Source organism: Bombina bombina, chromosome 1 (genome assembly GCF_027579735.1).
Source record: "Bombina bombina isolate aBomBom1 chromosome 1, aBomBom1.pri, whole genome shotgun sequence".
NCBI classification, from domain to species: domain Eukaryota; kingdom Metazoa; phylum Chordata; class Amphibia; order Anura; family Bombinatoridae; genus Bombina; species Bombina bombina.
Window position 1 is genome coordinate 15,950,895 of NC_069499.1, and position 18,484 is coordinate 15,969,378.

Genomic DNA, 18,484 nt, shown 5'->3' on the forward strand with positions numbered 1-18,484 from the left:
CTTCTAGCAGAAGAAATTGCAACCAAAAACAAAACTTTCCAAGATAATAACTTAATATCAACGGAATGTAAGGGTTCAAACGGAACCCCCTGAAGAACTGAAAGAACTAAGTTGAGACTCCAAGGAGGAGTCAAAGGTTTGTAAACAGGCTTGATTCTAACCAGAGCCTGAACAAAGGCTTGAACATCTGGCACAGCTGCCAGCTTTTTGTGAAGTAACACAGACAAGGCAGAAATCTGTCCCTTCAGGGAACTTGCAGATAATCCTTTTTCCAATCCTTCTTGAAGGAAGGATAGAATCTTAGGAATCTTAACCTTGTCCCAAGGGAATCCTTTAGATTCACACCAACAGATATATTTTTTCCAAATTTTGTGGTAAATCTTTCTAGTTACAGGCTTTCTGGCCTGAACAAGAGTATCGATAACAGAATCTGAGAACCCTCGCTTCGATAAGATCAAGCGTTCAATCTCCAAGCAGTCAGCTGGAGTGAGACCAGATTCGGATGTTCGAACGGACCTTGAACAAGAAGGTCTCGTCTCAAAGGTAGCTTCCATGGTGGAGCCGATGACATATTCACCAGATCTGCATACCAAGTCCTGCGTGGCCACGCAGGAGCTATCAAGATCACCGACGCCCTTTCCTGATTGATCCTGGCTACCAGCCTGGGGATGAGAGGAAACGGCGGGAATACATAAGCTAGTTTGAAGGGCCAAGGTGCTACTAGTGCATCCACTAGAGCCGCCTTGGGATCCCTGGATCTGGACCCGTAGCAAGGAACTTTGAAGTTCTGACGAGAGGCCATCAGATCCATGTCTGGAATGCCCCACAGTTGAGTGACTTGGGCAAAGATTTCCGGATGGAGTTCCCACTCCCCCGGATGCAATGTCTGACGACTCAGAAAATCCGCTTCCCAATTTTCCACTCCTGGGATGTGGATAGCAGACAGGTGGCAGGAGTGAGACTCCGCCCATAGAATGATTTTGGTCACTTCTTCCATCGCCAGGGAACTCCTTGTTCCCCCCTGATGGTTGATGTACGCAACAGTTGTCATGTTGTCTGATTGAAACCGTATGAACTTGGCCCTCGCTAGCTGAGGCCAAGCCTTGAGAGCATTGAATATCGCTCTCAGTTCCAGAATATTTATCGGTAGAAGAGATTCTTCCCGAGACCAAAGACCCTGAGCTTTCAGGGATCCCCAGACCGCGCCCCAGCCCATCAGACTGGCGTCGGTCGTGACAATGACCCACTCTGGTCTGCGGAAGGTCATCCCTTGTGACAGGTTGTCCAGGGACAGCCACCAACGGAGTGAGTCTCTGGTCCTCTGATTTACTTGTATCCTCGGAGACAAGTTTGTATAGTCCCCATTCCGCTGACTGAGCATGCACAGTTGTAATGGTCTTAGATGAATGCGCGCAAAAGGAACTATGTCCATTGCCGCTACCATCAAACCTATCACTTCCATGCACTGCGCTATGGAAGGAAGAGGAACGGAATGAAGTATCCGACAAGAGTCTAGAAGTTTTGTTTTTCTGACCTCTGTCAGAAAAATCCTCATTTCTAAGGAGTCTATTATTGTCCCCAAGAAGGGAACCCTTGTTGACGGAGATAGAGAACTCTTTTCCACGTTCACTTTCCATCCGTGAGATCTGAGAAAGGCCAGGACGATGTCCGTGTGAGCCTTTGCTTGAGGAAGGGACGACGCTTGAATCAGAATGTCGTCCAAGTAAGGTACTACAGCAATGCCCCTTGGTCTTAGCACAGCTAGAAGGGACCCTAGTACCTTTGTGAAAATCCTTGGAGCAGTGGCTAATCCGAAAGGAAGTGCCACGAACTGGTAATGCTTGTCCAGGAATGCGAACCTTAGGAACCGATGATGTTCCTTGTGGATAGGAATATGTAGATACGCATCCTTTAAATCCACCGTGGTCATGAATTGACCTTCCTGGATGGAAGGAAGAATTGTTCGAATGGTTTCCATTTTGAACGATGGAACCTTGAGAAACTTGTTTAAGATCTTGAGATCTAAGATTGGTCTGAACGTTCCCTCTTTTTTGGGAACTATGAACAGATTGGAGTAGAACCCCATCCCTTGTTCTCCTAATGGAACAGGATGAATCACTCCCATTTTTAACAGGTCTTCTACACAATGTAAGAATGCCTGTCTTTTTATGTGGTCTGAAGACAACTGAGACCTGTGGAACCTCCCCCTTGGGGGAAGCCCCTTGAATTCCAGAAGATAACCTTGGGAGACTATTTCTAGCGCCCAAGGATCCAGAACATCTCTTGCCCAAGCCCGAGCGAAGAGAGAGAGTCTGCCCCCCACCAGATCCGGTCCCGGATCGGGGGCCAACATTTCATGCTGTCTTGGTAGCAGTGGCAGGTTTCTTGGCCTGCTTTCCCTTGTTCCAGCCTTGCATTGGTCTCCAAGCTGGCTTGGCTTGAGAAGTATTACCCTCTTGCTTAGAGGACGTAGCACTTTGGGCTGGTCCGTTTCTACGAAAGGGACGAAAATTAGGTTTATTTTTGGCCTTGAAAGGCCGATCCTGAGGAAGGGCGTGGCCCTTACCCCCAGTGATATCAGAGATAATCTCTTTCAAGTCAGGGCCAAACAGCGTTTTCCCCTTGAAAGGAATGTTAAGTAGCTTGTTCTTGGAAGACGCATCAGCTGACCAAGATTTCAACCAAAGCGCTCTGCGCGCCACAATAGCAAACCCAGAATTCTTAGCCGCTAACCTAGCCAATTGCAAAGTGGCGTCTAGGGTGAAAGAATTAGCCAATTTGAGAGCATTGATTCTGTCCATAATCTCCTCATAAGGAGGAGAATCACTATCGACCGCCTTTACCAGCTCATCAAACCAGAAACACGCGGCTGTAGCGACAGGGACAATGCATGAAATTGGTTGTAGAAGGTAACCCTGCTGAACAAACATCTTTTTAAGTAAACCTTCTAATTTTTTATCCATAGGATCTTTGAAAGCACAACTATCTTCTATGGGTATAGTGGTGCGTTTGTTTAAAGTGGAAACCGCTCCCTCGACCTTGGGGACTGTCTGCCATAAGTCCTTTCTGGGGTCGACCATAGGAAACAATTTTTTAAATATGGGGGGAGGGACGAAAGGAATACCGGGCCTTTCCCATTCTTTATTTACAATGTCCGCCACCCGCTTGGGTATAGGAAAAGCTTCTGGGAGCCCCGGGACCTCTAGGAACTTGTCCATTTTACATAGTTTCTCTGGGATGACCAACTTGTCACAATCATCCAGAGTGGATAATACCTCCTTAAGCAGGATGCGGAGATGTTCCAACTTAAATTTAAACGTAATCACATCAGGTTCAGCTTGTTGAGAAATGTTCCCTGAATCAGTAATTTCTCCCTCAGACAAAACCTCCCTGGCCCCATCAGACTGGTTTAGGGGCCCTTCAGAACCATTATTATCAGCGTCGTCATGCTCTTCAGTATCTAAAACAGAGCAGTCGCGCTTACGCTGATAAGTGTGCATTTTGGCTAAAATGTTTTTGACAGAATTATCCATTACAGCCGTTAATTGTTGCATAGTAAGGAGTATTGGCGCGCTAGATGTACTAGGGGCCTCCTGAGTGGGCAAGACTCGTGTAGACGAAGGAGGGAATGATGCAGTACCATGCTTACTCCCCTCACTTGAGGAATCATCTTGGGCATCATTGTCATTGTCACATAAATCACATTTATTTAAATGAGAAGGAACTCTGGCTTCCCCACATTCAGAACACAGTCTATCTGGTAGTGCAGACATGTTAAACAGGCATAAACTTGATAACAAAGTACAAAAAACGTTTTAAAATAAAACCGTTACTGTCACTTTAAATTTTAAACTGAACACACTTTATTACTGCAATAGCGAAAAAATATGAAGGAATTGTTCAAAATTCACCAAAATTTCACCACAGTGTCTTAAAGCCTTAAAAGTATTGCACACCAAATTTGGAAGCTTTAACCCTTAAAATAACGGAACCGGAGCCGTTTTTAACTTTAACCCCTTTACAGTCCCTGGTATCTGCTTTGCTGAGACCCAACCAAGCCCAAAGGGGAATACGATACCAAATGACGCCTTCAGAAAGTCTTTTCTATGTATCAGAGCTCCTCACACATGCGACTGCATGTCATGCCTCTCAAAAACAAGTGCGCAACACCGGCGCGAAAATGAGGCTCTGCCTATGATTTGGGAAAGCCCCTAAAGAGAAAGGTGTCTAAAAAAGTGCCTGCCGATATAATCTTATCAAAATACCCAGATTAAATGATTCCTCAAGGCTAAATATGTGTTAATAATGAATCGATTTAGCCCAGAAAAAGTCTACAGTCTTAACAAGCCCTTGTGAAGCCCTTATTTACTATCTTAATAAACATGGCTTACCGGATCCCATAGGGAAAATGACAGCTTCCAGCATTACATCGTCTTGTTAGAATGTGTCATACCTCAAGCAGCAAGAGACTGCACACTGTTCCCCCAACTGAAGTTAATTCCTCTCAACAGTCCTGTGTGGAACAGCCATGGATTTTAGTTACGGTGCTAAAATCATTTTCCTCATACAAACAGAAATCTTCATCTCTTTTCTGTTTCTGAGTAAATAGTACATACCAGCACTATTTTAAAATAACAAACTCTTGATTGAATAATAAAAACTACAGTTAAACACTAAAAAACTCTAAGCCATCTCCGTGGAGATGTTGCCTGTACAACGGCAAAGAGAATGACTGGGGTAGGCGGAGCCTAGGAGGGATCATGTGACCAGCTTTGCTGGGCTCTTTGCCATTTCCTGTTGGGGAAGAGAATATCCCACAAGTAAGGATGACGCCGTGGACCGGACACACCTATGTTGGAGAAATGTAATGTTCCATCTGAATCAGGAGAGGATTTATGTCCCTTTAAGCAACTCTACATTGTCCCTTTAAAATCTCTGCATTTAGCAGTTTCCACCAATAAACCTCCTGAAAAGCACAAGCCAGTGACTTTGCTCGTGTTCCTAAACAACATGACCGTCTTGTAATATGCACCGTGTGTGACACGTGGGAATAAGTATCATTAAACAACTACGATCAGGAATATTACATATAGTGAAGAGGACAGCGATTTAACGCCTTAGCTGCCATTATATGTTAGATATTTACCTGCAGCATCAGCTCACAGTCCTCACGGCCAACAAAAATCATCTCCCGAGGCAGCCGGTGTCGCATGCCTGAGCTGCTCACCAGGAACCACGAGGTGACACTCATCTTGGCGTCTGGCACGTCACCTACCCAATCAGCATCCTGCGGAACAGAAATATTTCATGTTAAGATGCTAAACTAGAACAAGTGCGGGCATGTGCAAGCTGGGGCATAGGGGGGGCACTTATGTTGAACAATCACAATCTACTAGGCTGATTATTGTAAGTGGAAGGTTTAGCATCTGGTAAAGAGTTAATGACTCTCTGCCCTCTCACTTTATTCAGACAAGGAGATTGAAAGGAACTTCAAAGGGATTGGCAGGACCCAAAAACACTGGCATAAAACCTATAGCCTTGCAACAGCCCCCAGAAATGCCTCAAGAACACAGAAGAGAATTCCTCCCCATAACATAAACAGGTCATCTCAAGGCTTCCCAGAGAAGGCACCCATAGGGTTAATGCTCTAACAGAACCAATAATTATGTACCAGGGCACTCAGTATGACAGGCACTGGACTGATACTAGTGAATACACCAGCGTCACCGCAACAACTTAAAGTAAAAAAGTGACAAACTAAAGACTTTAGTGATATTATAGCCGGACGCTGCCTACTCCGTCTCACTCTTGTTATAGGGCACCCACTCCCCTTCCATAAGCTGCCTACTCCGTCTCACTCTGGTGATTAGGCACCCACTCCCCTTCCATAACCTGCCTACTCAGTCTCACTCTGGTGATTAGGCACTTACTCCCCTTCCATAAGCAGCCTACTCCGTCTCACTCTGGTTATAGGGCACCTACTCTCCTTCCATAGGCTGCCTACTCCGTCTCACTCTGGTTATAGGGCACCCACTCCCCTTCCATAAGCTGCCTACTCCGTCTCACTCTGGTTATAGGGCACCCACTCCCCTTCTATAAGCAGCCTACTCCGTCTCACTCTGGTTATAGGGCACCCACTCTCCTTCCATAAGCAGCCTACTCCGTCTCACTCTTGTTATAGGGCACCCACTCTCCTTCCATAAGAAGCCTACTCCGTCTCACTCTTGTTATAGGGCACCCACTCTCCTTCCATAAGCAGCCTACTCCGTCTCACTCTTGTTATAGGGCACCCACTCTCCTTCCATAAGAAGCCTACTCCGTCTCACTCTTGTTATAGGGCACCCACTCCCCTTCCATAAGCAGCCTACTCTGTCTCACTCTGGTGATTAGGTACCCACTCTCTTTCCATAAGCTGCCTACTCCGTCTCACTCTGGTTATAGGGCACCCACTCTCCTTCCATAAGAAGCCTACTCCGTCTCACTCTTGTTATAGGGCACCCACTCTCCTTCCATAAGCAGCCTACTCCGTCTCACTCTTGTTATAGGGCACCCACTCCCCTTCCATAAGCAGCCTACTCTGTCTCACTCTTGTTATAGGGCACCCACTCTCCTTCCATAAGAAGCCTACTCCGTCTCACTCTTGTTATAGGGCACCCACTCCCCTTCCATAAGCAGCCTACTCTGTCTCACTCTGGTGATTAGGTACCCACTCTCTTTCCATAAGCTGCCTACTCCGTCTCACTCTGGTTATAGGGCACCCACTCCCCTTCTATAAGCTGCCTACTCCGTCTCACTCTGGTTATAGGGCACCCACTCCCCTTCCATAAGCTGCCTACTCCGTCTCACTCTGGTGATTAGGTACCCACTCTCTTTCCATAAGCTGTCTACTCCGTCTCACTCTGGTTATAGGGCACCCACTCCCCTTCTATAAGCTGCCTACTCCGTCTCACTCTGGTTATAGGGCACCCACTCCCCTTCCATAAGCTGCCTACTCCGTCTCCCTCTGGTGATTAGGCACCCACTCCCCTTCTATAAGCTGCCTACTCCGTCTCCCTCTGGTTATAGGGCACCCACTCCCCTTCTATAAGCAGCCTACTCCGTCTCCCTCTGGTTATAGGGCACCCACTCCCATTCCATAAGCTGCCTACTCCGTCTCCCTCTGGTGATTAGGCACCCACTCCCCTTCCATAAGCTGCCTACTCCGTCTCCCTCTGGTGATTAGGCACCCACTCCCCTTCCATAAGCTGCCTACTCCGTCTCCCTCTGGTGATTAGGCACCCACTCCCCTCCTATAAGCTGCCTACTCCGTCTCCCTCTGGTTATAGGGCACCCACTCCCCTTCTATAAGCAGCCTACTCCGTCTCACTCTGGTTATAGGGCACCCACTCCCCTTCCATAAGCTGCCTACTCCGTCTCACTCTGGTGATTAGGTACCCACTCTCTTTCCATAAGCTGCCTACTCCGTCTCACTCTGGTTATAGGGCACCCACTCCCCTTCCATAAGCTGCCTACTCCGTCTCACTCTGGTTATAGGGCACCCACTCCCCTTCCATAAGCTGCCTACTCCGTCTCACTATGGTTATAGGGCACCCACTCCCCTTCCATAAGCTGCCTACTCCGTCTCACTCTGGTGATTAGGTACCCACTCTGTTTCCATAAGCTGCCTACTCCATCTCACTCTGGTGATTAGGTACCCACTCCGTTTCCATAAGCTGCCTACTCCGTCTCACTCTGGTTATAGGGCACCCACTCTCCTTCTATAAGCTGCCTACTCGGTCTCCCTCGGGTGATTAGGCACTTACTTTCCTTCCGTAAGCTGCCTACTCTGTCTCACTCTGGTGATTAGGTACCCACTCCCCTTCAATAAGCTGCCTACTCCGTCTCACTCTGGTGATTAGGTACCCACTCCCCTTCTATAAGCTGCCTACTCCGTCTCACTCTGGTGATTAGGTACCCACTCCCCTTCCATAAGCTGCCTACTCCGTCTCACTCTGGTGATTAGGTACCCACTCCCCTTCTATAAGCTGCCTACTCCGTCTCACTCTGGTGATTAGGTACCCACTCTCTTTCCATAAGCTGCATACTCCGTCTCACTCTGGTGATTAGGTACCCACTCCCCTTCTATAAGCTGCCTACTCCGTCTCACTCTGGTGATTAGGTACCCACTCCCCTTCCATAAGCTGCCTACTCCGTCTCACTCGGGTGATTAGGTACCCACTCCCCTTCCATAAGCTGCCTACTCCGTCTCACTCTGGTGATTAGGTACCCACTCTTTCCATAAGCTGCCTACTCCGTCTCACTATGGTGATTAGGTACCCACTCCCCTTCCATAAGCTGCCTACTCCGTCTCACTATGGTTATAGGGCACCCACTCCCCTTCCATAAGCTGCCTACTCCGTCTCACTCTGGTTATAGGGCACCCACTCCCCTTCCATAAGCTGCCTACTCCGTCTCACTATGGTTATAGGGCACCCACTCCCCTTCCATAAGCTGCCTACTCCGTCTCACTCTGGTGATTAGGTACCCACTCTGTTTCCATAAGCTGCCTACTCCATCTCACTCTGGTGATTAGGTACCCACTCCCCTTCCATAAGCTGCCTACTCCGTCTCACTCGGGTGATTAGGTACCCACTCCCCTTCCATAAGCTGCCTACTCCGTCTCACTCTGGTGATTAGGTACCCACTCTTTCCATAAGCTGCCTACTCCGTCTCACTATGGTGATTAGGTACCCACTCCCCTTCCATAAGCTGCCTACTCCGTCTCACTCTGGTTATAGGGCACCCACTCCCCTTCCATAAGCTGCCTACTCCGTCTCACTCTGGTTATAGGGCACCCACTCCCCTTCCATAAGCTGCCTACTCCGTCTCACTATGGTTATAGGGCACCCACTCCCCTTCCATAAGCTGCCTACTCCGTCTCACTCTGGTGATTAGGTACCCACTCTGTTTCCATAAGCTGCCTACTCCATCTCACTCTGGTGATTAGGTACCCACTCCGTTTCCATAAGCTGCCTACTCCGTCTCACTCTGGTTATAGGGCACCCACTCTCCTTCTATAAGCTGCCTACTCGGTCTCCCTCGGGTGATTAGGCACTTACTTTCCTTCCGTAAGCTGCCTACTCTGTCTCACTCTGGTGATTAGGTACCCACTCCCCTTCTATAAGCTGCCTACTCCGTCTCACTCTGGTGATTAGGTACCCACTCCCCTTCTATAAGCTGCCTACTCCGTCTCACTCTGGTGATTAGGTACCCACTCCCCTTCCATAAGCTGCCTACTCCGTCTCACTCTGGTGATTAGGTACCCACTCCCCTTCTATAAGCTGCCTACTCCGTCTCACTCTGGTGATTAGGTACCCACTCTCTTTCCATAAGCTGCATACTCCGTCTCACTCTGGTGATTAGGTACCCACTCCCCTTCTATAAGCTGCCTACTCCGTCTCACTCTGGTGATTAGGTACCCACTCCCCTTCCATAAGCTGCCTACTCCGTCTCACTCGGGTGATTAGGTACCCACTCCCCTTCCATAAGCTGCCTACTCCGTCTCACTCTGGTGATTAGGTACCCACTCTTTCCATAAGCTGCCTACTCCGTCTCACTATGGTGATTAGGTACCCACTCCCCTTCCATAAGCTGCCTACTCCGTCTCACTATGGTGATTAGGTACCCACTCCCCTTCCATAAGCTGCCTACTCCGTCTCACTCTGGTGATTAGGTACCCACTCTCTTTCCATAAGCTGCCTACTCCGTCTCACTCTGGTGATTAGGTACCCACTCCCCTTCTATAAGCTGCCTACTCCGTCTCCCTCGGGTGATTAGGCACTTACTTTCCTTCCATAAGCTGCCTACTCCGTCTCACTCTGGTGATTAGGTACCCACTCCCCTTCTATAAGCTGCCTACTCCGTCTCACTCTGGTGATTAGGTACCCACTCTCTTTCCATAAGCTGCCTACTCCATCTCACTCTGGTGATTAGGTACCCACTCCCCTTCCATAAGCTGCCTACTCCGTCTCACTCTGGTGATTAGGTACCCACTCCCCTTCTATAAGCTGCCTACTCCGTCTCACTCTGGTGATTAGGTACCCACTCTCTTTCCATAAGCTGCATACTCCGTCTCACTCTGGTGATTAGGTACCCACTCCCCTTCTATAAGCTGCCTACTCCGTCTCACTCTGGTGATTAGGTACCCACTCCCCTTCCATAAGCTGCCTACTCCGTCTCACTCTGGTGATTAGGTACCCACTCCCCTTCCATAAGCTGCCTACTCCGTCTCACTCTGGTGATTAGGTACCCACTCTTTCCATAAGCTGCCTACTCCGTCTCACTCTGGTGATTAGGTACCCACTCTTTCCATAAGCTGCCTACTCCATCTCACTCTGGTGATTAGGTACCCACTCCCCTTCCATAAGCTGCCTACTCCGTCTCACTCTGGTTATAGGGCACCCACTCTCCTTCTATAAGCTGCCTACTCTGTCTCCCTCGGGTGATTAGGCACTTACTTTCCTTCCGTAAGCTGCCTACTCTGTCTCACTCTGGTGATTAGGTACCCACTCCCCTTCTATAAGCTGCCTACTCCGTCTCACTCTGGTGATTAGGTACCCACTCTCTTTCCATAAGCTGCCTACTCCATCTCACTCTGGTGATTAGGTACCCACTCCCCTTCCATAAGCTGCCTACTCCGTCTCACTCTGGTGATTAGGTACCCACTCCCCTTCTATAAGCTGCCTACTCCGTCTCACTCTGGTGATTAGGTACCCACTCTCTTTCCATAAGCTGCCTACTCCGTCTCACTCTGGTGATTAGGTACCCACTCCCCTTCTATAAGCTGCCTACTCCGTCTCACTCTGGTGATTAGGTACCCACTCCCCTTCTATAAGCTGCCTACTCCGTCTCACTCTGGTGATTAGGTACCCACTCCCCTTCCATAAGCTGCCTACTCCGTCTCACTCTGGTGATTAGGTACCCACTCCCCTTCTATAAGCTGCCTACTCCGTCTCACTCTGGTGATTAGGTACCCACTCCCCTTCTATAAGCTGCCTACTCCGTCTCACTCTGGTGATTAGGTACCCACTCTCTTTCCATAAGCTGCCTACTCCGTCTCACTCTGGTGATTAGGTACCCACTCCCCTTCTATAAGCTGCCTACTCCGTCTCACTCTGGTGATTAGGTACCCACTCTCTTTCCATAAGCTGCCTACTCCGTCTCACTCTGGTGATTAGGTACCCACTCCCCTTCTATAAGCTGCCTACTCCGTCTCACTCTGGTGATTAGGTACCCACTCCCCTTCTATAAGCTGCCTACTCCGTCTCACTCTGGTGATTAGGTACCCACTCCCCTTCCATAAGCTGCCTACTCCGTCTCACTCTGGTGATTAGGTACCCACTCCCCTTCCATAAGCTGCCTACTCCGTCTCACTATGGTGATTAGGTACCCACTCCCCTTCCATAAGCTGCCTACTCTGTCTCACTCTGGTGATTGGGCACCCACTCCCCTTCCATAAGCTGCCTACTCTGTCTCCCTCTGGTGATTAGGTACCCACTCCCCTTCGATAAGCTGCCTACTCAGTCTCCCTCTGGTGATTAGGCACCCACTCCCCTTCCATAAGCTGCCTACTCCGTCTCCCTCTGGTTATAGGGCACCCACTCCCCTTCCATGTCCCTGACAATAAGAAGCTTCTCCCAGGTTACTTCATTGTAAGGACAAAGCGATGTGAGACAAGTGCCGCACTGTACAAAACCAATTCCCATATGACAGCTAGGGCATCTTTGGCACCATCTCTTCCTTGCCACCCTCCTGCACAAGCCAGGGCCCAACTGTCCTCTGGATATGGATGGCTGGCGCCTCATTACTGCCGCCCCAACCCCTGAGCTCACACACTCCTGCCCATTACCATGAGCTGCCTTGTGCTTTGGGTTCCATGGCAGGGCACTGGAGTTTAATGCCCCATTTTTTTCATCTAAATAACCTGAGAGATTCCCCAGAACAGGAGCCGATTTAATAATAAATATTTTTTTCCCATGAAATAAATAATTTTAAATCCGGTGTCACAAACCAAAAGATCTCACTGTACCGTGTAACGCTGCACTTTTATTTGCAGTTTACAAAACGTCTTTGTAACGCACAAGACACCTGGTTACTACAGATAAGCACATAACACACACAAGGGCCCCACGCTTATATTGCCCTGGCTGGCACAGGACTGAATGGGTACATTAGACCAGACTTTTTTTTAGGTTTTATTCATTCAAACCCGCACCGTTTCATCACTGCATTATGTGTAGCATCAGATGCACCATCACACACCAGCTAAGCTACTTGAATTTCCTGGATATATCATTTCATATAGAAAAATGCCTCAATTCTCACCGGTAGTGGACTGGCGGATATAGTAATATCTTATATGATGATCATTATAACTAGTAAATATACAAAGGCTGACAGAGAGATGTTAATAAATACATCAGTAGTAACAGAGTACTCACATACTCACCAATAAGAGGGCAGCACCGCGCTGTATTACATTATACAACACTGAGCACGAGCATTTAGCCGTGCGTCTGCAGGACTGGCAGTGCTTATAAGTGGCACACTCGGCACCAGCACAGACATCATCATCTGCTCCATTACACTGAGATTTTCCGAGCCACAGCCCTTAAAGGGTTTCCTCTTGCAGTTTGCCCCTCTCCCCCCCCCCCCTTATATCTGCTGCACTCCCTGTGAGAAATCTGCAAAAGTAACTTTCTCTTCTCTGCAACTCCTGGTTTACAACACAACTTCTAATAAGCAGTTAATTCTGCACCTCATGTATTTTAGCACAGATGTGCCCAGTGATGTCATCACATAAATGTGCGCTCACTACACACATACTATACATGATAGGGTTATCAGAGAATGCTGTATACACACACACTCTCTGTATATCACATGAATGTGCGCTCACTACACACATACTATACATGATAGGGTTATCAGAGAATGCTGTATACACACACACTCTCTGTATATCACATGAATGTGCGCTCACTACACACATACTATACATGATAGGGTTATCAGAGAATGCTGTATACACACACACACTCTCTGTATATCACATGAATGTGCGCTCACTACACACATACTATACATGATAGGGTTATCAGAGAATGCTGTATACACACACACTCTCTGTATATCACATGAATGTGCGCTCACTACACACATACTATACATGATAGGGTTATCAGAGAATGCTGTATACACACACACACTCTCTCTGTATATCACATGAATGTGCGCTCACTACACACATACTATACATGATAGGGTTATCAGAGAATGCTATATACACACACACACACTCTGTATATCACATGAATGTGCGCTCACTACACACATATTATACATGATAGGGTTATCAGAGAATGCTGTATACACACACACACACACTGTATATCACATGAATGTGCGCTCACTACACACATACTATACATGATAGGGTTATCAGAGAATGCTGTATATACACACACACACACACTCTCTGTATATCACATGAATGTGCGCTCACTACACACATACTATACATGATAGGGTTATCAGAGAATGCTGTATACACACACACACACACTGTTATATCACATGAATGTGCGCTCACTACACACATACTATACATGATAGGGTTATCAGAGAATGCTGTATATACACACACACACACTCTCTCTGTATATCACATGAATGTGCGCTCACTACACACATACTATACATGAAGGGTTATCAGAGAATGCTGTATACACACACACACACACACTCTGTATATCACATGAATGTGCGCTCACTACACACATACTATACATGACAGGGTTATCAGAGAATGCTATATACAACACACACACACTCTCTGTATATCACATGAATGTGCGCTCACTACACACATACTATACATGACAGGGTTATCAGATAATGCTATATACACACACACACACTCTGTGTATATCATCCCATAAATGTGCGCTCACTACACACATACTATACATGATAGGGTTTAGGGATAGACCGATTATCGGAACGGCCAATTATTATGGAATTTCTGAAATAATCTGTATCGGACAGAAACTTGCCGATATTACCGATATGGAGCAAATCAAAAGAAATTTAGCTCTGTGTACTTCAGGGAAGCCATGTAGTTTTAAGTGACACAAATGATCTATAGCACATATACGCTGGTCATAGCATCTAATAATAAATAGCACTGATAACAGAGTCCAAGCCCAGGTGTTCCTGGGAGTTCAGTTACAACAACCAAACCACCAATGGCAGCCTGTAGATGGACTTGCATATACAAACATATATGATTTGTGAAATGGAAAATGTGATCTTAAGTGGCACTTAAAGCAACAAAGTTTCCCTGAAGTACACAGAGCTAATTACTTTTGATTTGCTCATAGGGGTCAGCAAAACATAAAATCAATCTGCTTGCTAATCGAGGTCACAAACAGAGCATTATTTGTTGCATTCTGATCAATTTTACACATTTGCAAAACATTCCACTAAAGCTGCTATATTTGACGATTTTTTATTTTAAATATTTTATTTCCCCCTTTCATGTGCATAAAAAAAAAAAAAAACATAAAAAAAAAAAAAATGATAGTTCAGGCACATCAATTAAATATCCACAACAACAAACCTTGAGTAGAAAGCTATGCAATATAGGAGACTAGTATCAATATTCTCTAGCAGTGGATAACAATGACCTGACCATTAGGTGGTGCCGTTACACATGTATAAAACTGCCAATAAGTGACATAATAAAGAAACTTATAGTCCACTCCACAGTACCAGGGAAGGTATTTGCAATCCAGTAAATATATGAGCATATTAAAAATTAAAGCAAATAAATCTAGCACTGATATTCCAGCATGTCCTTTCTTTTCCTGTCAAGTGGCAATATATATATATATATATATATATATATATATATATATATACACACACATATACAATTTAAAATATGGGGAGGAGAAAAAGTGAGTTTAAAATCCTCCACTAAATCCAAAATGTAGAGAAAATAACTCATTGTGTAAACCATTTACAAATCTAGACAAGTCAGAAGACTTGCTTTTACCCCACAAACTCTCTGATTACACTGTTTCCAAATCAAAGGATTCTGGGTAAGATATGCAAATGAGGCTCACAATGACTCACTTTTTACTTCTAGCCTGCTTTTTAAGGCAGACTTCCCTTTACGCCATAGTATCGCCGCATTACACAGCTTCGTTTTTAATGGTGGATGAATTTATCCACCAATCAGCAAGGACAACCCAGGTTGTTCACCAAAAATGGGCCGGCATCTAAACTTACATTCTTGCATTTCAAATAAAGATACCAAGAGAATAAAGAAAAATTGATAATAAGAGTAAATTAGAAAGTTGCTTAAAATGTCATGCTCTATCTGAATCACAAAAGAAACAATTTGGGTTCTGGGTCCTTTTAACGGAGTATTGAAGAAATTGTGTAGTGTCTAGCTTTGCAGTACTGACTTAAATTTAATTTTATATCAGTGTGCAGTTTAAAAAAAGGTATTTACGCCATTTTTCTATGGTTTGGGAAGCCATTTAATAAGTTAATTTCCAAACACTTTATTTTCCCAGTTTACTTTTAATGTTTAAAATGTTAATAAGCATTTTCAGTTTATAACAAGATTTGTGTAGAAATTGTGTTGATTTTTCAAAAATGTAAATGTACAGAATATCCGCCCTGAAAAAATGATATTGGTCTATCCTTAATAGGCTGTATACACACACACTCTCTCTCTATATATGACGTTTACCTCCATCACACACATAACACTGCACCACCGACAATGTCTCAGATACTGGAGATGACAAACGGATAAAAAAAAAAGTTTGAGGTAAATCTGCTTAAACAGATACAGAAACAACAAGTACATGATTGTGGCACAGCTAATGCTTATGGCGGAAAACAAAAAGTAGTTTTATTAAAAGGGACACTAAACACAGCATTTTTAAGCAACTGTCTAATTTACTCCAATTATCAATTTTTCTCCTGTATGTACGCGCGCCACGCGAGTCTCCTGTATGTACGCGTGCCAGTGCATATTTTCTGCTCTAATTAAAGTGATGGTAAACTTTAAATGTTTTAAAATCTGGTCCAGAATTTGAGATATTTTTTTATTTACTTTAATTGATCACGTCTAATAAAGATCCCCTGTAACCAACTATTTAATCTAGTGGTGACAGTCTAATATCTGCGCTCCGGCCGCCCACTTCAAATAGGAGAACACCACAAACCGTGATTTAGTGACTTTACAGCAGTGATACTTGCGGTGAATACACAAGTGCTCTGCCCTGTACCACATCATGTAGTAAAGAGAGGCTAATCCGAGCAAGTCCTAACTTGGCGAGCTTGACAGATGTAAGAAGCTGCAGCGTGTGACCTTATTAAAGGAGCTACGATGCGATTAATGGATTATCTGTATGATCCGTTACCGGCCCTGTCAGGGCGCACGTTGCTTCTGTCATTATGTGATACAGCTCATTTCTCTTTGCCGTCAGCACCAAATCATCGCCCAGTGACGGTCGTTACTAAAGATGTCTAATATATTAAAGGGATGTGAAACCCATGTTTTTTCCTTCATGATTCCAATACAGCACTTTCCAATTCACATTTGCTTCATTCTCTTGGTATCCTTTATTGAAGAAGCTGCATTACTGTGAGCTAGCTGAGCACATCAGGTGAGCCAATGACAAGAGGCATATATGTGCAGCCACCAATCAGTCTCTAGGTATGCTTTTCAACAAAAGATACAAAGAGACCAAGGTCAATGAAATAATAGAAGTACACTGGAAAGTTGTTTAAAGTTAATTATTCAAATGTAATCTAAATTTTGACTTTAAAGTTGCAGGGACCCTTTAATAATGCAGCAAAGTTACCCCATAGTGAGGCAGAGACCCTGCAACAATGAAAGCCAGGCACAATGATACAGTACACTTGAGAAGAGACATTGTTTGTGTAATAGCAAGAGACCTGCGTCACGTACGGATCAGACTGAAGTAGCGCACACCACATCACCACACTCTGCTGGTGCAGTCTAATCACGCAAACAAGACCATGAGATGTTTAGTTGTGTAAGGAATAATTTTGTATTATTTTGCCCTCTTTTCCTGTAATTAAGCAATTTCTAATTCGCAGAACTTGAAATGCAGTGAATGACTTATCAAGGCTAACCCTGCTACATGCATGTCCCTATTTGTCTTTACCAGGTAACTACAAAGCAACGCACATTATACCAACATAATGACAGTCGTTAGCCTTGTTGTCTAAACTAAACCCCAGATTGGCTCCTCCAATTAGGGCCAATAGTGGGTGGAGTTTGTCTATTTTAAATTAAAAAAGTTTCTGCTCTGTCTGAATCAAGTTTAATCAGACATATGTCCCTTTAACTAAAGGGGAAAAAAGGGTCATGAAAGTGAGAATTAAAAGGGACACAATAGGCATTTTCTCTGTTTTATCTAAAACCGGCTGTTACAAAATGTATTGCATTGAGGGGGGGCGTTTGTTTTATAAAATATGATATTTCTGTACTGAACTGCCTTTTCTGTGAGAGTTGCCCCTATAAGCGAATGGGTCCAATCACCGCCCTCCCTACTAGTGTAACCGTTTCATGTGTTAATTACTGGCACATTACACCACTGTCAATTCAGATCACATTTGTTTAACCCTTTAAAAGAACTGAGCATTAAAATGATGCACATGCCTGAAGCACTACATGACAGGAAATAGTGCTGCCATCTAGTGCTCTTGCTAATGTATAACATTATTATAAAACTGCTGCCATCTAGTGCTCTTGCTAATGTATAACATTATTATAAAACTGCTGCCATCTAGTGCTCTTGCTAATGTATAACATTATTATAAAACTGCTGCCATCTAGTGCTCCTGCTAATGTATAACATTATTATAAAACTGCTGCCATCTAGTGCTCCTGCTAATGTATAACATTATTATAAAACTGCTGCCATCTAGTGCTCTTGCTAATGTATAACAATGTTATAAAACTGCTGCCATCTAGTGCTCCTGCTAATGTATAACATTGTTATAAAACTGCTGCCATCTAGTGCTCCTGCTAATGTATAACATTATTATAAAACTGCTGCCATCTAGTGCTCCTGCTAATGTATAACATTGTTATAAAACTGCTGCCATATAGTGCTCTTGCTAATGTATAACATTATTATAAAACTGCTGCCATCTAGTGCTCTTGCTAATGTATAACATTGTTTCAAAACTGCTGCACTCCTAAGCATTCTTTACTGCTTTTCAACAAAGAATAACAAGAAAACAAAGAAAAATTGATAACAGAAGCAAATTGGAAAGTTGTTTAAAATTGTATGTTCTGTCTGAATCCTGAAAGAAAAAAAATTGGGTTTTATTATCCTTTATAGGGAAATTAAAACATCTCTTCCTTGTGCTTTCTGGCCTCCCTAGGGAG

The 18,484-nt window shown here is 44.9% G+C and overlaps 1 protein-coding gene across 1 annotated transcript in view; it reads right to left on the reverse strand.

Moving 5' to 3' along the window:
* CEP170B (centrosomal protein 170B) overlaps positions 1-18,484 on the reverse strand; it is a 325,448-nt gene that overhangs the window by 292,424 nt on the left and 14,540 nt on the right. Inside the window, exon 2 of the mRNA XM_053697256.1 lies at positions 5,147-5,287. Coding sequence (XP_053553231.1) covers positions 5,147-5,251 — 105 coding nt within the window. The 5' untranslated portion in view covers positions 5,252-5,287. The remainder of the gene's footprint in view (positions 1-5,146; positions 5,288-18,484) is intronic.